Genomic DNA, 22616 nt, shown 5'->3' on the forward strand with positions numbered 1-22616 from the left:
AATCCTGCGTTCCCGCTAATCACGGGCACACGGAGAGAAACTAGAAGACATGCTCCCCATTTCTGCAAATGAGCAACGCCCCTTGGAAAAGCCGCCTGGCTCCCAGGTTAAAGCCTGCGACCTGAGCTCGCCCAGAGCAGAATAACTTGGGATGAGCCATGGGATCTCTGTGCCTCAGCTTCTACTGGGGGAACAACAAAAAAAAGCCAAAAGAAACAAAAACAAAAACAAACAAAAAAAGAGAAACAGGGCTGCACTTACCTACAGCGCGAATATTGTTGGGGGATTAAATTAATTAGCGACTGTAAAACATGTTGAGTTCTTCCAAAGGGAGACTTTAGAGAAGTGCAAAGTAATATAAATTAATCACTCCATTACATAGGCTGGCTCATTCCAGAGGAGGGTCTCAGCCACGTGGTCATGACAATAGTGTATAAATAAGGATAATGGCCCATTATGACTTGGGCTTATACATTAGTCACCATTTAGCTGAGAACGGACACGGTGGCATGGACTGGGACTCGTTGATAATCCTTTTTTTAGTAGCTTTTATCTTTCCCTTCGAAGCTCACCCCTGCCTCAACATCCAACTGAAACTTTCAGCCCAAATCTCTGCAAAATCAAGAACACACGAGCAAAATCGAGAATACACCAGCAAAATTGAGAATACACCAGCAACATCATCTTGGGATTTCGAGGCTGGGCTGTAAGTTCCCATGATTTAAACTGGTTTTGCACCACTGCCTTTCTCGTTGGTCAATAGTTTCTAGTGCCAGAACCATGGTCCGGCTAGCGACTGATTCGAGTCGTGGTCGCATGACTGATTTAAAATAAAAGAGGATTCAGGTGCCCTAATGCTGCACCACTTTAAGGGCAAAAGACGTTCTACAAGGGATGTTTTATCTTATCCCATGGCATTTGAAATACATTTCCTGACTTCTGTTTTGGTTCTGAAGCTTGTTGAGTACTCTCATACAAGCCGGGGGGGGGCGGGGGGGAGAAGAAAAAGAAGGAAAGGGAGAAGGAAAGGAAGCAACAAAAATGTTTATGTATTTAAATGATCCCACAAGCACCAATTGCCTCTCATGACCGTTACCAGGTGCTTCTTCCACTTGGCGGATGTGCTGGGCTGAAAAGCACAAGCCCCAGCAGGTACCAGCGCAACGGCCCCATCAAAGGGAGGACCACATTTGATGAGGCCTCCGAAGCAGTTATTGACTTGTGTCACAGTGAACATCAAGCCTTAATAAACAAAAGAGCTACAGACAAAATTATTTGGTTAATGGCTAAATTGGAGAGTCAATATAAATAACATTACATACACTTATTACTGCAATCCAACAACAGCTGGGCTTTGAGTCAAGTTAACACTAATACGCAGTGGGGGAAACCATTGCCTCCTGCTTATATTAAAGAATAAAATGGATTTTTTTGAGCACCAAGTATATGAAAGGGGAAAAAAAGACGTCCTGGCCAAGGAACGAAAGGCCTGACCATAAATACATAAATAAAAGAAATAGCTTTCTATTACAGGTGATAAAAATTGTACTTGGCATCTTTTGATACATATCTTCTTAAAAGTTTTGTGAGCACAGCCCTCTTGTGGGCTCATTTGTGTTTGTGTAACAACTGGAGACGGGGAACAGCTAATTCCTTTACCTGTTGGACGAACCTCCGCTCCTCCAGGCTACGAGAGAATTGGCTGCGGGTATAATCATTCATCCCCTCGCCCTGGAGGAACTGAGCGGCTGCCAGCAATTTGTCAACATAATTTGGGCTTATTGTTTTCCTTCTGAAGTTTTATCTTATTTTCTTTTCCTAAATTAAATACTTATTCATTAGGAAAAAACCTAATGCGTTATGTTTGAAATGTTCTTCAGATTTTTCTTAACTCCTCCCTTTTAAAAACCTTCCCCCAATCCTCTCGAGGGTAGCGACCCATCGTGTTAGGAAATACTTGTGCTTACTACAGGCAAGAACTTGAAGCGAAAAGGGGGCTGCTTCATAAAGTCATCGCATCCATCTCCTACAAACTTAACCCATCTATTTAGCAAGGATTTACTTTTTGCATAGTTTATCCTTCTGGTTGTTGGCTATACTGATGTCCCCAACCTCACTTGAGCAAAACATTCAATACGGTTGCTCAATACCTTAAGTGTATAATCCATAGTACTGATGCTGAACCTAGAGCTACATGACAGACAGACCTGGTCTTTGCAATCCACAAGCCTCATCCCACTTCAGTTCTGGAGGGCATGGCTAGTAATAATCCTCAGGTAGCCTGTTTCCCATCCAGCATAAAAGAAAGTTACTGAATTCCCTCTTAACTGGGAAGAAAACCTTGAAAAATACAAATTGGTAAGCAGGACTAAAAATATACTTTGACAATGTTAAGAATATAATGCCATGTATTTCCTAGATTCCACACACATACACTGTTTATTCCAATCTCTGTCAAGTGCAGACTTTTGGGGGACCATGAAATCCACGGTCATGAACACCTTGATTTTCTGAGAGGACCCACTCATGGCTTTGCCATCTGAACATCTCCTTGTGGGACTAACCGAGGCTGCCAGCCAGCAGCCAGCAATCCCACCTCTCAGCCTGCCAAAGCCGAGCGGGGACATCGTGTGCAATACAACCAAAACCAAGGGGGTCAGAATAACTGATACGTGCAGGAACCTCAAAATGCTGCAAAGTAGATGCTTTTTAGTGCCAATAACTCTTCCATAATCTGCTTCATGCAACTTTGATTCAGAGGCGAATTATTTTTAACCGAACAACAACAAAGGCACAAACATCAGGTTCGGATGGAAAAAAGGTGCTCCAAGTCTACAGAAACAAGGTCGTTGAAATGACAGACAGGCGATAACTCCGCCTGCAACTAAGCAGCACAGCGAGGGCGACTCTTGCACAGATGGAAGCCTTTGCAGCGTTAGAGGTGGCAGGGCCCGTTGAACTCAAAAGCAGAAGAAATTGTGTGTGGAAGTCTCAGCTCTGACCTGGATTCCCTTCCTAGCCCCAGAAAAGTCGTAAGCTTTCTATCTTTAGTTTCCCCTTATTTCAAATGAGGGTAAGACTCTTCTCTGACTCTTTGCAGCCGCATAGGAAAAATAAGATGTAAGCTGTCTTTATGCATGCAACATAGGATGGTTTCTGAGACAAATAGATAAAAGGAAATGAGAGCGGGTATCAATGCAAATACCATAGAGGATGGAAAACTGGAAATAAACAGGACTTTTGCCACTGATTTTCACAAGGCCAGGATTTCACCTGAAGGGACCAGAGGCACAACTAACACCGCACAGTGTAAAGATCATCAAACCAACATCCACCAAACAACGCTAGCTCTCTCCATTAGCCCTGCTGTGGCGATTCATTGCTGAACCTGCCGAGGTTCAGAGAAGGAGCTAACACCTTCGTGCAGCATGACATTGGCTGTGTACCCACGTAGGTATCTCTAACACAGCAGAGCTTTTCGATCCCCTCCATACCTCAGAGCACAGAGGAGAAGAGGGTATGGCAGGGAGAGGAGAGGAAAGGGTCTGAGAGTCCTAAACAGGCTGAATGGAAAACAAAACACGAGTGCAAAAGTGATAGTGCTTTCCAAAGGAAAAAGAATAATTGGAAGCAGCAAGCATAAACCACAAAAAATAAAGGAGAACGAAATGGAGATCATCAGACTGGGTGGGACACAAAGACAAAAAGGAAGGGAAAAAACCACAGCTTTTCTCTTCCAGGAGGCACTAAAGCCCCGTCAGTTCTGCAGGGCAAGACTTTCGAAAAAAACACTCGTGGGTGTTTGTGTGCACACGGGGGTGTGCGTGTTCACAGCTACACAGAGAACCCCCAGTCCGGGCTGCGTTCTGCCAGAAGCACAGTCCCACCACCTTCTGCATGTGCTGAAATCAAACCCGCTGCACTTGGGGAACCATCTCCAAAGTCCCTCTGTGGGGGACAGCGTGGGCAGCCGGACTTTCTCTCTGAGAGAGGACTCCGGAGCCACCCAAAACCACCTCTGGCAATAACAACAGTGAACTTCTTTTGGGCAGTTAGACCTCAGGTTTTGCTTCTTGCATTGGTGGTTGCTGCACGTGGTAGCCGTGATGGACACCCATGAAGCCTGAGCAGCAACGGTCTCAATCACAGTGTGCCTTACATTTGATTGACCTTACTCCATTCCTCATTTTTTTATCTCAGCTCAACAGTAAACACTGCCTACCCAGCCAGGTTAACCAAGCCAGCTGATGGTGATGCAGGGTTTTTGTCTCCCACACAACAAACATTGACTAGTACTTTCTATTTAGAGCAACCCCGCATTGTAAACCTGTCTCCTCCCTTTGATAAGAGCCGTATCGCTAGATAGCATTAATCCCTGTCCCTTTCTCGACACATGGAAACACAGCTTTGCCGTCAGGGGACATAAAATCATTTCTCCACGTAGATTTTTTTTAAGTCTAATATTGTGCAGAAACACGCACAAAGTCTGCCCCAAATGACACTGCTACCTCCTGAAGGCTGGTGTGCAAGGCCTTGAGGTGTGTTAGCCCTCCTTGGCTGCTACTGAATTTAATAGGACTGGAGTATTTTCTGCGTCTTTCTAGACCAGGAAAAAGGCCTTCAGAGACAAATAAGACTTTCCTGTTCAATATTTCATGTAATGATTCCTCCAAAGGTGTAAACAGGAAAAATGCCTCGCCACTTAGCCAGAAAATGAGCGCCTGCTGTCCCTTCCTTTTATTGCGTTTACATGTTAAAAGTCATTTAGAAGGGGATCTGCCAGATACCCAGGTCCGACTGAGACAGCGCAGGCTCTCAGATGGCTGGCTGAGGTCCCGAACCTGACCTGCCTGGGCAGATTTGGGGCGAGAGGGAGCCCTCAACCTCTCCCACCTCTCTTCCTTCTCCGCTACCAGGGGCCCAGCAGGCAGCCTCGGCGGGAGTCCATGTTTCGGAGAGATCTGCGCTTCACCCTGAACATCTGGGCTCAGGCAAACAGCGAGGGTTTGCTTAGAGCGAAAACCACATCTTTAAGCATTCCCCTTATATATTTTTGGGGGTGGTAGTATCTTTTGGGAAGACAAAATTAACCCATCAGGGCACCCGCTGCAAATTTTTTTACTTGCACACAAATGCGTGCTCCGACTTCCAGCATCCCGTCGGCCCAACCGGGGCTTCTTGGGGAGGGAAGGCACAAGCACAGCCCTCGCTCTGCAACAGCCATACTTCATTTCAGCTCCATCACAAGCAAAAACGCCGAGCGTATGTCACAACTATCAAATGGTCTTTTTAGCTAACTGACAACAGACGCCATTCAGAGCCAGCGTATTTTGATTACGGCACATTGTTAGCAGGATTCAAGAGCCCACTCGCCTCACAGTGTTGTTCAACACCAAAATTAAATTGTGGTATAATTAGCTTTGCTCCAGCTACACCTTTCTGTCTGAATGAATGCAATACCTGCACAGGCTGTGCTGGGTATAAAATGTGTTCCTGATTATAAAACGTTTGCTTAATCTCAAGGGCGCCGCCTTGTTTTTTAAGGCTCTCTGCAAGTCACGCACTCTGGTACGTGCTGCCCGTTATCTCCAGAAGGCTTAAAACTGGAATCCCCGTGATTCACATTTTCCAACGCTCATGGCCAAACCCTTCCGCAGATCAGCTCCTCCACTTTCTACCATTTCACAACAAGCCGAATCTGCAGCGAGGCAGAAGCGGCCGAGCGGCCTGGCTCTGCGAGCCACACACCAGCGAGCCGGCGGCCACAAAACACACCGAGCCTGGGCTGCGGGAGGTGGAGGACGGCGAGCTCCAGGGGTGGTTCGCCAGCCTGAGGTGGCCGTGGCTCCCCGACGCCTCCACCCGCTCATTGAGGGATGGCTTGGAAGCACGGCTGGCTGCCAGAGTCACCCGAAAAAGTTGGGCTGAGAGGTCTGTGTGGCCTTGCTGTGCCTCCCAGGGAGGTTTTGGAGTACCCGGTAGGGCTCGTAGCAGCATAGGGCTCACGGCACGGCCCCACGTGGACCCGTGCCTCGGGACAGGCAGACCTCGGGACGGGCAGACCGTCCACCACCCTGCAAATGCTTCCAGTCAGCCCCACAGCTCTGCTCCCTCTGCAGAAGTTACTGGCGGCACTGCTACTTACCCCATCCAGTGTTTAAGTTTATCCCCTCCCTCCTTTAAATAAATTTTAAAAGTGGTAATTACGCGGAAGACAGCAGAACGGGCCAAAACCAAAGCACAAAGCCACCAAAAGCAACTTTCACCATCAGCCTTTCGATTCAGCACAGTGCTTCCCCGTGACACCAAACAGAAAAGTTTCGCTTTCTTTACACTATTTTCTTTAAACTATCCACAGACTGAAATAATTAATTACTTTAACATATCACTCCTTATTCTTATACATCTCCTATACCTTGCTATCACTGTATGACATATAAATTAAGGTATCAACCCTACCTGATGATAAGGGAGAAGGGGAAGTAGAAAATCTCAGCTCACGAGCAACTAATTGTCTCGCCCCAAAACCTCAGTGACAGACCTGGGGAGAGCATCTGCATCTCCCCTCCTGCCTCGTGCCGTCAGCAGAGCGGCGTTCCCCACCCCTGCCCCTCCAGCATCACTGTATCACCCAAAGGATCTCTCAAACACTTGTCACTGCGGACCAAACCCCGGCTCAATGCACAGACGTGCATTTAAGAACAAAATTAGTCCTGCCTGCACATACTAGTCAAGTGCATACCCTTGCTCTGTCTTTAAGGAAAAATAGTAATTAAAAAGAGATCCTTCACAGGGGTTATATGAATGTAGCAAGACGCATTCGTACATACCATACTTTTTCTACAAAGCCATGCCACAAAGCACTGCCATGGGCCTCACGGACATGGGAAAAGCACAACGACGCTCCTCTAGTAAGTGGAAGCCACGCTAGTAAAACTGGTTTGTGCAACAGGGAGGAGGGCCAGGAGCCTCCTGGGGTAACACAGCTGCAAAATCCACCGGGCAGAGAGGGGCAAAGGAGGGAACGGCTCAAGCACGGCAGCCACATTGCCTCCGGTGTGCGTGGACAGCGTGCTCCGGGCAACTCTTCCCGAGCATCTGTGCAAACACTGGGCACTTCTTCCTGAGCATCCCTGCAAACAGCAGGCAGCGTCGGGAAGCTGCCTGCTGCCGACTCACTCGTGTGCTTGAAAGGCGTCTCTCCTCGTCACTGTCACCCTCCCGCTGTGGTGATGCCCAGCAGTGTCAGTCAGCTGCGGAGTCCCTGTTTCGTGTCAAGCACTGCCCAAAAAGCCTGCGTGAACACGAGCGAAGGAGAGAGCCAAGTTGTGACTTCAAACGACCTCGCGGTGACACGGCTGTACCTATCACCAAAACACAGCCGCCTCTGGGATGCAGCAGCTACTCCCCCGTAACACTGCACAACAGTACACAAGCGAAATCTCATAAATTACAAGCCACAGGGACACTCCCCTCATAAAAAAATCTGGCCAACTCTACCTACGCAAGGTACCTCCGTGGCGCAGGGGTGAGCGGACGAGCTCGAGGGCCAAGGCCACTGTGGCACAGCACATCCCCGTGCCTGCACCCCAAGGAGCAGAGGGGTCCTCTGCACTAGCTCAAGCCTAACACCAAAGTGCCACCTACTGAGTCTACAGCATTCGTGTCCTCCCAGGAGGGTTTCTAGCAAGGGGCTGGCCACGGTTAATACTTAGCTCACCGGATTAAGCCACGTCTCAGCAAGCAGTCACCGTGCACGCGAGAGCATGCGCCTTGGGTTGCTGCCGAGTATCAGCAAGCAGGTGATATCCCACCCGAGACCAGCGACATCTCTGCACACCCCACCCCAATGCGATGGGTAGCATGGGGACAGCCAAGCGAGAGGTCAAGACCTTCACGTCCACGGATAAACCACAGCTTGCGCTGACAGAGCTTGCCCTGGTTCAGTGCAGGGTAAAACGCTGATGAGACAAAACTCCTTGTGTGCCAGGCTTCAGACATTCGTTTCTACCATTTCTATTTGCACAGACAGCCGTAGCCCTGCACCCCAGCAAACGGGACGGACAAAGCCGTGGAGTTTTTAATCTGCTCTTCCGCTCTCCTCCCGAGAGCTACGCAGCCTTAAATGGAGCTATTTAAAGCCAGCATTAAAAACACCAGCGATGATCTGACCTTCTTGGTAACAACAAAACTGGACCAAAACCTAAAGACCAAATGAATGAAAAGAAAATTACAAGGTAAAGTTTGCCTTCCCTGAATGTGTGCCAGCTGCAAGAATCTTAGATTATATCGATGCAGCTTTCCAAATTTCAAATACAATAATTTTCTGTATTAAGGGCCCAGTAACCTAATGGAGGCATAATTAGGCATTGATGCCATGCCCATATGAGAGAAGCTTGAAAAACTTAAATAAACTGTGAATGGCAGGATTAATACCGCAGCTTTTCATTTTGTACAGCTGTTTGAATACAGTACGCTGCCTGTGATGGCATCAGCTGTTGCTTTACTCTTGGTCAGTACTTCTGAAGTTAAAACAGGCAGTTCTTTTAAGCAAATGAAGAATTAGCCCTCTTATTGTTGGCCTGTTTATTTCAGGAAAGAGGGTCTGGATGCATATTTGCTTTATATTAAAAAAAAGAAAAAGAAAAGGCCAAACTGCAAACAAAATTAGCTGGCCAAATTCAAAGCCCGGTGATGCTAATAAGAGAATTTTAATTTACTGCAATGGCCCTTCAGGACGGAGGAGTAAGTAATGCAGTTTTGGAGATCATCTGCCCAAGTGGGAATATCATATAGATGCCTGGAGAGTCCTTGAGAAAATAGCTCACCTCGGCCCTGATTGAAGAGGAAAGACAATACTTTGGTGAAATAGAATTCTGTATTTCTAGGAAAGGCTCCAATAGCAAATTGCTTACTAATGCAAGAAGCCTTGTAAATTTTATTATGAATGGAAGGGGTAACGGCAAGCGTGTGACACAGCGCAGCATTTGCACACACGGCTTAGCCAGTAGAAAGTAAATAAATAGGTTACTTATAAGCTCTAGAAGACACCCGAAAATACCCCTAACAAAAACTCAAGCTCAGTGAACTTCAAGCAAGAATATAAAACAGCTTCCAAAGCTATCTTACCATTATTTTTTTCACCAAGTAAATTAGTTCTCCTACAAGTTAATTTGCAATCTACATTTTACGGTTGGAAATATCAGCTGAAAAGAGTTAATCTAGATTTCCCTGCTGTCTTTAAAAACTGGCTTATCAGCGGACGTGGAAGAAACTACCTATGCAAGGGAGTGCGTCAGGACAGCAAACCACCGTCGCAAAATAAAATGCTCAGGTTACCGGGAGGAGGACTGGTACCAGGGGGAGCCTAATGCCATATTCACCTGGGAAATGCGACCCCCAAACTGCAGCCCCCCCCCCCGGCCAGGGTGCAGGCAGCTCTACCCCTGCCTCACAGCCTGGCTGAGCCCTTGTCATTGCCACCTCGGCCGAATCCATCCCCAAATCCCCGGCACCATAAAGTTTTCCAATTTCTTCCCAGGCAGCATTAAAAACAGTATCGCTCTTGAGCTGCAGGAGCAGGAGCAAGAGGAGGGTGCGGAGCCCTGGTCAGGGCGATGACGAACGCCAGCGGTTAAGTGCCGCTGCAGAGATGAATATGCCTAATGAAGAGCTTACCTAAAGCTCGCGGGGAGCCAGCGCCCGGCCAGCCGAACCTCTCCAGAGCAGCGGGCACGAGGCCGCCAGGACGCTCGGGAAAGACGAATTAACTAAAAGTTAATGTGGATGTTCTCATTCAAAAGAAAAGTGGCCTACTCCAAAGGGGATTAGGCTAAAGTGAACTAAGGCCACTTTACTTCTGAATGAGAGCATCCACACAATAGTGCAATGCACTTTAACTAATGCACTTTAATTTTACACCCAATCAATTTGTCTTACCTCTCCTGAGTGTCCTTGTGTGGACAAACCCAGAGATTCATCGAGTTTTAAGGCCAGGCGGGAACCATTAGATCAACCCATCTCACTCCCCGCGCGTTATGGGCCATTGCCTTTCACAGTTATCCTTTATTGATCCCCAAAACTCATGGATGACTAATGTATCACCTCCGACGGGAGGGAAAAAAACATTTCTTCAATGGGGTGCCTGGCCTGGATTTGAAGACGCTTGCAAAACAAGAAGCCACAATGACTTTCGGCAGCCTGTCCCACCACTGGCAAAAGAACGGCCAAATTTGGGCACAAATCCATTTCTTTCCGTCCTACCTTCCCCACGCCCTGCAAGTTAGCAAGGAAATGGCAGTCTCTGTATTATAACTTTTAAACCTCTTTTTTTTTTTTTTTAATAGCAAACAGGCCCTTTGCTCTCAGGACAAACTCAGATTTTTTTTTTTTTAAATTCACCTCACCAACGTTTAAATTTTCAACGTTTGCCCAGACGTCGACCGATGAATCTCAACCCCCCTCTTCCAAAATTCAATAACCCCAGAAACCACTCAGGGCCTGCACTATCGCCTTCGTACACACAACGACCCATGTAAGCCTGAAATCTCTGCGTCGCTCTTCACCTCTCGGATATATACGCCCGAAAATAAATAAACGAAGCCACGACGGCAACAACCAGCGAGGCAACTCGACGAGTTGAGCCTGCAGAGGCGATGGGGATCCCCCGCACCAGCAGCTCCCTCGCTAACAGAGACCAGACCCCCACCGCTGCCGCAGAGGGGCTGAAGCTTTCCAGGGATCTCACCTAAATTAAAAAAAGGAGTCCCGAGGACACTGGCCTGCAGGGATTCTGCTCTCACCTATGCTCCAAGGCTGAGTTACGTCTCTTTTTTTTCCTTTTGAAGGTAGTAAAAGGGAAAAGGCAACCACACCAAGCACACCAAAGAAGAGCTGAACTAACTGCCGGCAAGTTGTCTTTAAGTCATGTTACAGAATATTAGCTGTCGGTTAGATACGGGGCCATTAATCAGGGACAGAAATACACTCAAAGAAGGCAAAACACAGAATGTGCGCTCTGTTAGAGTTACCCTCTCCAAATATTGCTGCGAATGCAGGAAAAAAACCAAATATAAACACTAATTTCCAAATTTGTCACGCGAGTCAAAGCCTGCTCCGACCAACTGAACATCAGGAGAGGGAGGTAACACGCCGAGGACACGAGGTGACACTGCAGCGCACCCCGGTCTCTCCTTCTTCCACACAACCCCAGCCAGGAAACAATTCCAGAAACCTTCAAAAATTTTCACGACCAGAAACAACCCTCCTCTTTATTTTCTTAAGTTTGTTTAGATTACACAAGATAGCTCCTAACTGCACGCTCATGTGACCAAAAAAACCCAAATGCAGAAATGCAAAACAAAACAAAACAAAGATTCCCTGATTCAAAGAAGCTGTGCCGGATTTTTGCTGCTTTTTAAAGCAGTATTTATTAGCACAACCTACGCTTGCTCATTTTGATTGAGCGTGATATAATCTGATTTTTTTAAGGGCTGACATTGCCCGCTCTGGGCTGCAGTAACGCTTCCACGTGCAGAGCCCATTACCTTTATTGCTACCTGTGGACGAGCAGCCAGGGAAGACTCAAACCCTCAGCCATAAAGGTTAAACTTAAGGTAAAACTCATTTTTTCACAACTTCCTTGCAAACCTCCAATTTGTCCCAAAATAACGATCTGTGGTCCCTAACGCAAAGACGCCGCGAGCTCCCGCTTACAGGAAGGCCTTGGGATACGCTCGCAAATGTTCAGGACAAGTTCCAGGGTTACCTGGGGCTTAAACTCAGCTCTGTCACATTTGATATTGAAAAGGATGCAAAAAATTAGGAAATTAAACTATCCTTTGCAACAAAAGGTAACTTCAGTTTGAAAAACTTTACACGGAATTTAGGCCTGAACATGCAACTTAAGGAAAGCAGCAAATATTACACCCAGCTGTAAGGATCGATATGTTTTGGCTCTTGAATGATGTTAGAAAAAAAAACCCAAACCAGCAAAGATTCTTGAATTGAAATCATAAATTAAAGAAAACATATTCAGTCTTATATCTACTTAACAATATATTTGCTTGCTTAAAGAAACGGAGAGCAAAGAAAACCTTATTTTGCTAATACAATTTCAGCCACAGTGTTTCGGATGATAACAGGTCCAGAATATAAATTAACGTGTCGTATCTTTACATTAAATAGTCTGCCAAACTCGGACATGATAACAGCTCCTAAATATCACAGCAAAAAAAAATTACCCCAAAACAAAAAAAGGAGTCACTGGCTCAAGGTGGCATAAAGTCAGAGGAAGAAAATTACATTTTGAGTCTTTTAAACGTTATTTTATTGGTCTTCCTCAGAGTCCTACGTGGCTGTAACTCTTTTATTATGCAGAAATAAATTCTACCTTGCACCCTCTGCCCTGCATCTATTATTTTGATGCCTGTTCCTCCAATATGGGAGTACATATACTGAAGGCAGTAATATTCTTAGCTCCCCCCACTTAAAACCATACACAGTTTGAAAATACCTGCAAAGAAGTCCCCAAGTAAAATAGTATTTCTCAGTAATTTTTTTTTCCCCAAGGCATTATTTTTGTATTGGCCGCAACATATAGCTAATATATTTGAAGTATTAGGGAAAGTTAGTCTAGTCATAACTGGTTGATGCCCTAAACAACCCATCCACCTTCAGATACGCTATATATTGCGTCCCAGTTTACGATTCTTTCTTTGTAAAGAATACATTTTAAGTAATTTTTCCATTTTAAAAAAAGCTGCTGTCTAGCCGCATTTTGTTTAGAGAAACTCTGCAACTGCGCACATTAAAAAAAAATCTATTGCAACATAAATAGAAGTGTTGCTTTATTATATACATATATATATATGATATACTATAACCCAAGAAGGGCCATCTAAAACGCCACAGTTGCAAACATTTAAGACTGTAACAAAAATGACTGAGACTCTAGTATCAGTTTACTATCCTTCAACAATTTCCCTGACAGTGGAGTCAAATAATGTTGAATTATGGACCTTCTTACAGGAAGTCTTATTTCATGTTCATTTTTTGATCATTTCCCTCCTAGTCCCTATAGGAATTTGGCTCTTTGCCGATTTGCCTTTAAAAGTTTCTGCGCATGTAATTGGCTTGTGCATTACTAAATTATAATTTTTGTCAAGTAATACTACTGTGGATTTGCTCAACAAGTTTATTTTCTGTAAGAAAACACTGTTTTGTCCCTGTAAAATCTATCTTACGCTGCTAATGTACTTTATTTGGATGTGGTGGCTACTTTATATCATGTTTTCCTTAAAGGGCTTTCTAAAGGCTTTCTGTAGACACACTTCTGTAGGGGAATTTCACAGTTCGGACTAGAGCACCTGGGTGCCAAGGTGATGTGGCTTCAAGAAAACAGCCCCACGATAATAGTTTAGGATTACCTAAGAAACTGAATTTCTGCTATCTGACTACAGACAGTCTTCGGGGGTTTTTTTATCGGAGGGAGTTTTCCCAGCCGCATCACCCAACAGCTGTGTTTTAAATCTTTCCGGGCTTCGACAAACAGTTGAAAATTTAAACATGCAAATGTTTGAAAAGCTAATGATTAAAAAAGGTTTATTTTGAAACTTTGAGAATGGGTGCAATCCTTCAGCTAGGGTTTTTAAAGTCCCCGGGCCTGGTTGATCTCGAGTTCAATTATCCCCAGCAAAAAAAAACCCCAAACTCCTGCCTTGTACTTCTGGAGCCGTAATGGTAAACAACAACTCTGCAGGTCCCACCCTGGCAGGCAGCGGGGTCGCGCCTGTGGGAGAAGGATGCTATTTTAGTGACCTATTGCCACTGAGCTAGTTAAATCACTGAACAATGGTTAGTGTTATGGGGCTTTACTTTGCAAAATCTAGCATTAGTGTCATTGCTTTCCATTAACCGGGGGACTTAAAGGCACTGGCATTGAGGGGCCTATAAGGAAAGAATAAATAAGGGGAAACCAATAAATTAAAAAAAAAAAAAACACACCCTGTTAACTGTAACCTTTACTACCACAATATAAGAAAATGTAATTAAATCCATAATAAAAGCTTTTACATACTTACTCTTTTACTACTCTCAAAAGCACAACCGTGGGCAGGCTGAGGGACAGCCCGCCCGGCCCCGCACCCGGCAGCCAGCCCCTCTCTCCCGCCGCCCGGCCCTGCGCACCCGCGCTTCCGAGGGCCGCGCAGCCATAAACGCGCACCGCGGAGGGACATCCTAATTAGCCGCCCCAGCGACAAGCACTCAACACCTTATTATTTAACCATTAGGGCCCTGATACTGCCGGCCTCGCCGGGGCCGGACTTGGCACCGGAGTTTACCGGGGCGCGGGAGGCCGCGCATCCCCCGGTAAACCCCCCCCCCCCCCCGCGCAACCTCTGCGGCCCCCCCTTGCGCCGCCCGCCCCCCCCCGCGGGTTTTATCCGCCACCTCGTCGGCCGGGAGGATGGGGGGGCAAAAGGGATTTTTCCGCCTTTTCCCTTCGACGGGGCAAGCGAAGGCCCGCTCCCCGCGCAGCTCCGCAGATGCGGACGGGTAGCGGCAGCAGGGCTGCGCGCCCGCCCTGCCCGGCGAGGAGCCGGGGCACCCCGGGGAGGCCGCCCGGCCCCGCGGCTGGCGCAGCGCCCGCGCAAGCCGGCGGTGCCGGCGCTGAGCCCCGCGGCGGTGCGCGGCCGACCCCGCGCAGCGGGAGAGGGGCCGGCGCCGGGCGCGCAATGTCCGCGCTCCTGGCGAAAAAAAAAGGGGGGGGGGGGGAGAAGGACACGACCCCCTCCCCCTGACAACCCCAAAACTATAGCTTCATTTCTTTAGCTTTCACTTTAATAAAATAATGATTCGTTGGGAAAATGGGGTATAAATCTTCATTTTGGAGGCAATTAAAGTGTTGATTTCATTCGTGCCCCTGAGCGATTCTTGTAATTTGCTCAAATAGCTTTATGTACCCAGCACTCCAGAGCTTTTAGAAACCCATTTTCTAGTTAGACTTGTTGGATTACAATTTTTATTCAACAGCAGCGAGCCGAGCTTCCCTCAGCTAGACCCTCGCTGTGGGGCTCCCTCGCTTTACGGCGTTCCGCGGGGCCGCCGGTCCCCCGGAGCATCTTCCCCGGCCCCGGGAGCATCTTCCCCGGCCCCGGCCCGCCGGGCACCTCCCTGCCGCGCCGCCCTCCGCCCGCCCCGCGAAGCTTTTCCCCTTCGCAGCAAAATTGGGGGGAAAAAAAACCCCACGCATGTGCACATAAACCCCTTTTAAAAAGTTCATGCCTTCCTTCAAGCCTGCCTCCCCCTGTCACGGCACTAGCAGCAGCCCGATAGCCTTTGGCAGATAGGAGAAAATATTTAAGATACTGCCCACGCTGCAATGCAACGCACCTTTATGTCGGTAATCTATAAAATAACTCCTGGCTGACAGTGCTGGTGATAATGGCAAAGCAGCTGAGGAAACTCCTGTCTGCTTGACTGCGCCTTGCTTGAACAAAAGGAAACCTCCAGAGTCGGGAGCTGATTACTCCTAAGACTGTATTTACGAAGCTGATCATAAAGAAGAAATAACTTGGGGTTTTTAGTCAGGGATTTTTTGTGTGTGTGTGTGTGTGTGTGTGTGTGTTCAGGGTGCCCTCTCTCGTAGCCAAAGCACTGCTCCCCCTCGGTTGAGAGAAAGCAAACCGACTGGGAAAACCCTGCAGTTTTACCCAACTCGAAAAAAAGCCAAATCTCAGCCACTTCCATCATCTAGGAGCTTAATTTAGCTCTGGGCACCTCCTGAATTAGTCCCAAACGCTCCCATTAAAAGGCAAGAATCCCAGCGGAGGGGACAGACACAGGAGAAGGGGAGGGCAGAGGGGAAAGCCAGCTTTCCCAAGTCATCCCTATTTCCCACATTGGCTGCAGCCGGCATTAAAGGTTTGAACCATCCCAGACAAAAACTGGACACCGTCAAAGCTACGCAAGGCTTTGCTGGCTGGGTTTTGGGGTTTGGATATTTCTATTTTTTAAAAAGAGGGGTTGAAAACTTGCAAGATCAAGGAAAATATCTTAAAACCTGGGTCCCGTTTTATTTTCTCCGTTTGTTTTTTTTTCTATTAAGTAAAATAAAATGGGCGCGTTTGCAGCAGGCAGGCGTGCACAAAGCAATGTTCACTGAAGTCTAAAAGCGTTCGGCCAAGGAAAACTGACAAGACGGACTAATGAACCGTAGAGACGGGAAGAAAATAGCCAGTATTTGCTAGATTTCAAACCCTCTCTGTCTTCCCCGGACCACCTATCTCGGATTTTATTCTTATTTTGGTAAACGGCTCCAGCCCTTCCTTCCCTAAGCCACCAAGAAGCCAGCACTTCACGGATACCACTTCTATTATTGTAAAGGGTAAATAAAATAAAGACAAAAATTAAAAGCGACAAGAAACAGGTCGAGTTTGCAGGCGATGCTTTTACAAGCTCATCTCGCCAGGTCGAATCCGGGAGCAAGCCTTAATGAAGCAATAATAGCCACATTATTCAAAAATTTTCATTTCGATGGAAATTTATCTAAAAGGGACTTAATCATATGCAAATAATAAAAGGAGGCGTAGTGACCCAGCGAGCGATCTGCATACAAATTTCAGCGTGTGCGGCGTTGGCGAGATCATACCTGATCTGTTAGATTTGCTGATCTTGTTATGTCTTCACTGTCCGATTTTGATCCGCCCTCTCTATCGTCTATGACCAAATCGATAGGCATTTTTCCTTTCAAACAGCTAATATACCGGTGGCAGAAATTGTCACATAATTCGTGTACCTACATTATGACAGAGGTTAAAAAAAAAAAAAGGGAAAAAAAAGAGGAAAAAGAAAAAAGGGGGGGGAAGGAAGAAAATATAATCAGGAATACGTAAGTAAAATTGACAAGTGCAACCAGTCTCCCCCCTTCACCCCTGTGACATCAAAAGTCCTAAATAGGGGAAACACACTGCAATTATCCCCCCGAGACCTCTAGACGCATCCAGAATTAGGAATAACTTTCTTTTCTCGCAAAATAGAGATATCCCAGAAAATTGACAGTGACAAGATGATTCACAGGCTACAACATATTCAACACCCGTGTTAAATTCATCTGCTCCCGGAGCTGTGGCCATTAGAGAGGTGACCTGCATGGGTGACATTTAAGGTAAACTATTTAATTTCATCCAGTTATTTCATCATAAACCCTTTCCAAAGGGGTATGAGGACAGAAAAAAGGATTTAAAAAAAAATAAAAATCCCGATGCACTGGGCTGAAATACATTATAGGCATCCATGCCCTGAAATCCCCAGTCGCTCTGATAGACTCGTACCTAAGCCGCCTCTATTAATGGGCCGATTTTAACACATTTTGGGTAGAGCGAGAACAACCTGCCAGTTATGGTTAGATAAAGTGGCTGAGGCTCCCGAGAAACTTTTCAACTATTTAAAAACCTCTCAAAATGTTTATTTTTAGGAGAAAGGGAATTCTCTTCTAGGCCAGCTATCAATGACACGTAAAAAATCCTCAGGAAACCAGAGCGCACTTCCAATTTAATGCGAGCTCGGATGACACCGCCTTCTTAGAAATTAGCATTCTCCCTTCTAAGATTTCTCAAATAGCCAGCAAAAAAACCTGCATTTAGGCTGCAATCTCTTTCTTCTGCTCAGAGGTGTACAATATTCCCAGGAACAAGAGACAGACACAACTATCAACTCTGCTTTGTCTCTGCAAAATGTTACAGGACAATCCGTGCCCTGAGCCTGACCTGCAGATGGCTCTTAAAAAAAAAAAAAAAAAAAAAAAAAAAAAAAATCCCCATTCCAACTAACTGCAACCAAAGTCTCTTCCCTACCACCACCAAGAAAAAATAATTTTTTAAATTTTTTTTTTAAATCACAATTTTAGGGACTTGGCTGAACCAACCATTTCGAGTCTCATCTGCGGCACCACAGAACTGCAACTATTTATACAAAGCCAGCAAAGTATTACAACGAACACAAGGCCTGGGCGTTTGAGAGCCCGGTTTTAGAGGCTGAAATTGTAATTAAACTGCGAAGAGAAATGGACGCCAAGATTGGTCTTGACACTAATTACCAGAAAGAAAGACATTTATGCAAATTTACCAGAAGCCTGAACTTCAGCAGTACTGAAACGGAGGTGGAAGAAAGAGAGAGAGAGAGAGACAAAAATTACCTTCTCTAATTCCAACAGATGAAACCTTAATACTTGTATGGCTTGAATCATCTGCAAAGATACAAACAACACGAGTATTTATCTCATTCCTGGATTTGGGGATATTTCCCACAGCCGCCCCTGCCACACTTTGTAGCTTGACTTTTCTCTAGTAGTAAATAAAAAGTTGTTTTGATTTATGGCAATAACACTAAAACTTAATAGCGGTGGCTTTGTGCGCTGTTTAACGAGAAGCGATCTAGAGTTAACAAAAAAAAAAAATCCCTATTGCAACGAAGCAACTAAATTATACGGATCATAAACATTTCTTTAAAAAAAAAAAAAACAACCCTCTAAACACCATCGCTGGCTCCTCGCTTTGCAAAAGCGGGAGCAAGAGTCCTACAGCCGAGGCAAAATATTTGTTTATCCTTAAGGGAAAAAAAAAAAAAGAGAGAAAAAAACTCATTTTCGGTGAGGTAGCGAACGGTGCATCTCCAGCCACAGCAATCCTCTACGTTTCCAATCGAGCTGCTTAAAAGGTGCGTGGAGGGGCTGGCTACAGCGTGGATGAATCCACGCTCCTCTTGGGCAAGCGAGCTTGCCATCAAGCCTGCAAGCTCCTCTTTGGATGGGGCTTTCTTTATGTATATCCTTATGGGATTTTTTACTTCCACGCAATTACCGTGCCATATTTACTTGTTATTATAAAAATCGTCATATAATAATAACTAAAAAAAAAAAAATCCACGTGAGAAATTTTGAATTTAGCACCACCAAACCACCTCTCCAGAAGACACAGAAGTTTAAAAAAAAAAAATAAATGGGAAGGGAAGGGAGGGTGGCGGGGTGGGGGTGGGGAGAGGAAGAAGTGTTGTTAACTCTTACCAAGTTATCCAGTTCAGGATTAGAGGAAAAGAGGGGTTTCTCTGCTCGGATCTAAATATAAGAAAGGAGAGGAAAGGGGGGGGGGGGGAAATATAATAAAAAAGATTTGAAATATGGAAGCTGAAAAAGCAGACGTTATTATTTCTTGCTTCATTACACTGTCGGGTCCATTATGTAACCTTTCGTGCAAAGCCCTGACTGCTGGATTTAGTACATCAGCCAAACACTTGAACAAGTGAATCAAATACACCGAAAAATACCTACGGAGCTTCCCCGGCAGAGCCCCGGCCCGGCTCCTGGGAGCCGCGCAGCGAAACTCCCGGCTGGGCACAGACCGCCCCGATTAATTCATTTCTTTAGGGGGGAGGTAAATGCCGAGATTTCCCGTTTTGGTGTGGGGTTTTTTTGTTTTGTTTTGTTTTGGCTGGGGGGGGGGGGGGGGGGGGGGTTGCCTCTTGCAGTAAGAGAGGGGGGAGGGGGAAACGCGCATCTTTATCTCAACAGAGACTTGTTTTTCTCGTTACGATTTTTCTTTTTTTTTTTCCCTCTTTTTTCTTTTACTGTTTCAACCCGGTTTTGCTGACCTGTTTGGCGAACACTGCTATGTCTTCATTGAAAGACTCAGAGGAGCAAACATCGCCTCCCGCTACCCCGGGCTCCCTGGGTGTGCATGTAGCTAATTCACATTTCTCAAAAATCAGTGCTAATAGAGGGAACAGGGGGTGTCTGAAAGAAAATACAATAGTCACACACACAGAGGGGGGAAAAAAAAAATATCATAACGATACAAAAAAAACCCCAAATACAACAATAGTTAGTCCCGCAGCAGCGTGCGTGGGGAGGGGGGCACCCACCGAGGGGGGCTTCGGCACCCCCCGCCGCCTCCCGCAGCGCCCCGGCCCCTTCCCGCAGCCGGCCGGCCGGGAGCCCTGCATCTCCCCGGCCTTTCGGCGTTATCTGGCCGCAGATATTGTTCATACAACCTTAGGACAAGCTAAGAATAAAACCCAAGCCGGTTCCAGCAGCCATTTTGAATTAACTTTCCTTGTCTTTAGGAAAAAAGAAAAAAAATTAAAATCTCTGGACGTACACTTCTGCCTTTCATGCTTTTAATTCCCATTTTCTGCTGGACGACTTGCTGGGAGCGAAGGGAAAAAAAAAAAAAACCAAACCAGAAGAACAGAAAAAGAAACAGCCCCCATCCAAATTAAAAAATAAAAAAGAAAAAGCCCCTAAACCAACCCACCCACCCCCCAACACCCAGCGCCAAACAAGCCGACGCACCGGCAGGCGCTGGCCAGCCGGGCTGCCTGCCGGCTGCCTGCCCGCTGCCTGCCTGCCTGCCCGCTGCCTGCCGCCCCGGCCCTCCGCCCCCCGGAGCTCCGCAGCCCCGACCCGCGGGGGGAACCAGGTGCTTTTGGGCTCTCCCAGCTCTAAAAGCCTCCCCGGGAGAAAGGCTGCGTGTGCGTCTGGCTCCCTCGGCCGTTTAATAATTTAAATAAATAAATAAGCGTGGGCACACACACACACACACACATATATATATGTATATTTATAACAAGGAGTTCTTTTTTTTTTTTTCCAGGGCTTCACACGTTCTCTTTTTTTTTGGGGTACCGTACACCGTTGAGTTTTAACCAACCCTACAGATTTCTGATAAACCGATAAAGAAACCGAACGACGTGATTTTTTTCTTTTCTCCCCCTTCTCCTCACTGTTTTGAGAGCGATTTTAAAAGGCTCTTAACTTCCCTTCAAACTCAAGACGGGCAGATTCTTTTTAAAAGCATCTGCCGCCCAACGTAACCCACCAGCTCCCATCGCAACGGCCTAGAAACTGCTTTGCCAGTTGCCGCATTGAGAAGCATTCAATGCTGTCGGATAAAAAGTTAAAAAAAAAAAATTAAAAGGAAAAAAAAAAGCGAGAGAGTTGAGAGAAGCAGCTCTTGAGTTTTCTCCTTCATAGCGCAAGGAGAGATGAACAAGGCAGAAAGTTGGGCGAAGCGCTCCAAACTCTCCCTGCTCCCAAACTCCGTGCAGAGATTTACCACCCGGCGCAGGTTGTGCCCTGGGAATATTATTTTCCTCTTCCTCCTCCTCCCCGCGGTGATGCCTGCCGCCCCTCCACCAAGCTCCGGTTCCTATTTTCCCGGAGCCCCCGCAGCTCCCCGTGCCAGGGGCACCCCAGCCCTCTCTCTCCCCCCTTTTAAAAAATAAGAATAAAAATTTAAGAATACGGCCCTTTTCCGCGCAGCGCTCCCCAACCCACCCTTCATCCCCATCCCCATCCCGCGCAGGGGCAGCCCGGCCCGCGCACACCCACCCACCCCACCCGATCCATCCCGCGCAGGCTGCGCGGGCGCGGAAGCCTTACGCGGTACCTACCCGTAGATGGCATCTTTATCTCTCTTGAGGGCATCGTTGACGGAGGCGCCCATGGCGGGGGGCATGGCGTTGGCGTGGGCGGCGTGCGGGTACTGGTGCGAGTGGAGCGGCGGCCCGTGGTTGAGGTGGTGGACGGGCTGCATGGGGCGGGCGCCGTGGGGGTCCCCGTACATGGTGGTGGGGATGCCCACCCCCTCCATGCCGCCGTAGTGGGGCAGCTCGTCGTACTGCGGGGCAGAGAGAGCAGAGAGGCGTCAGGGGGGGGCGCGCCGGGAGGTGGAGGGCGGGGGGGGGGGGTAGCGCCCCCGGCAGCAGCCCTGCTCCCGTGTCCCCTTCCCCGCCCGTCCCCGTCGTCCCCCCGCCCCCGGGAGAAGCCGCTTATCCCCCCGGGGTGCGCCCGGGCTCCGCGCCGCCGGTTCTCCCCCCCCCCCCCGCACCCCCCACCCCCGTGCAGCCGCTGTGCAGCCGCCGGCCCCGGGGAGGGAAAACGTCGCCCCGGGCCGGGGAGCAGCAGGGCTGGGCTGCTCCGGCCCGGCTGCCCGCACGACCCGAAATCCTCCGAGTCTGGGGCGGAGGAGAAATAATAATAATAATAATTTAAAAAAAAAAAAAAGAAAGAAAAAAAGAGGGAAAAAAAAACTAGTCCCCATCCCCAAACCCCCCCTTGTGAATGGAAGCGGTTCACGAAGCCCAAGTCTCCCTCCGCTAAACTTTTCCCGCTGATAAGAAGTCAGGTACCTAACCCAGCGAGGATGCAAAAAGTTCAGCAGCGGCAAAAAAAAAAAAAAAAAGGAGCGATTTTGGGGGTTTCCAGCAATTCCACGCGAACGCACTTTTAAAGCCGAAAGGCTGGAAACGTTTGCCCGGGCTCTCGGGATTTTGGGAATGCCTTTTTTTTTTTTTTTAAGGGTTTTCTTTGTTAAAGATTAAGGAGCGAAAGCTAACGCGGTTCCCAGGCGGCGGGGGAAACGGCCACTTTTCATCTATTAAAAGCGAAGGTGTGAATAAACACTTTTAAAGATCCCTGACACTTGCTTGGACCGAAAGAGTAAAAGGCAAGTTGTCAGCAGAGGAACTTTCTTTCCCAACCAGCACTCGGAGGGGCGGCAGGCAAATTAGGCAAGAAAACCTTTCCAGGGCTTTTCCCCTTCCCCAAATCCCAGCTCACC

The 22616-nt window shown here is 47.3% G+C and overlaps 1 protein-coding gene across 8 annotated transcripts in view; it reads right to left on the minus strand.

Moving 5' to 3' along the window:
• Window positions 1-22616, minus strand: part of MEIS1 (Meis homeobox 1) — a 233735-nt gene that overhangs the window by 85308 nt on the left and 125811 nt on the right. For 5 of the 8 annotated variants that reach the window (XM_050895206.1, XM_050895207.1, XM_050895204.1 and 2 more), the window contains 5 exons: window positions 21448-21674; window positions 19648-19789; window positions 19064-19114; window positions 18197-18247; window positions 16652-16798 (listed from right to left, as the gene is read on the minus strand). In XM_050895206.1, the coding sequence (XP_050751163.1) occupies window positions 16652-16798; window positions 18197-18247; window positions 19064-19114; window positions 19648-19789; window positions 21448-21674 (618 nt within the window). Of the gene's footprint in view, window positions 1-882; window positions 886-16651; window positions 16799-18196; window positions 18248-19063; window positions 19115-19647; window positions 19790-21447; window positions 21675-22616 lie in introns of all 8 variants that reach the window. The other 3 variants (XM_050895210.1, XM_050895209.1, XM_050895212.1) reach the window with 1 other exon arrangement.

This window comes from Gymnogyps californianus, chromosome 3 (genome assembly GCF_018139145.2).
Source record: "Gymnogyps californianus isolate 813 chromosome 3, ASM1813914v2, whole genome shotgun sequence".
In the NCBI taxonomy this organism is placed as follows: Eukaryota; Metazoa; Chordata; class Aves; order Accipitriformes; family Cathartidae; genus Gymnogyps; species Gymnogyps californianus.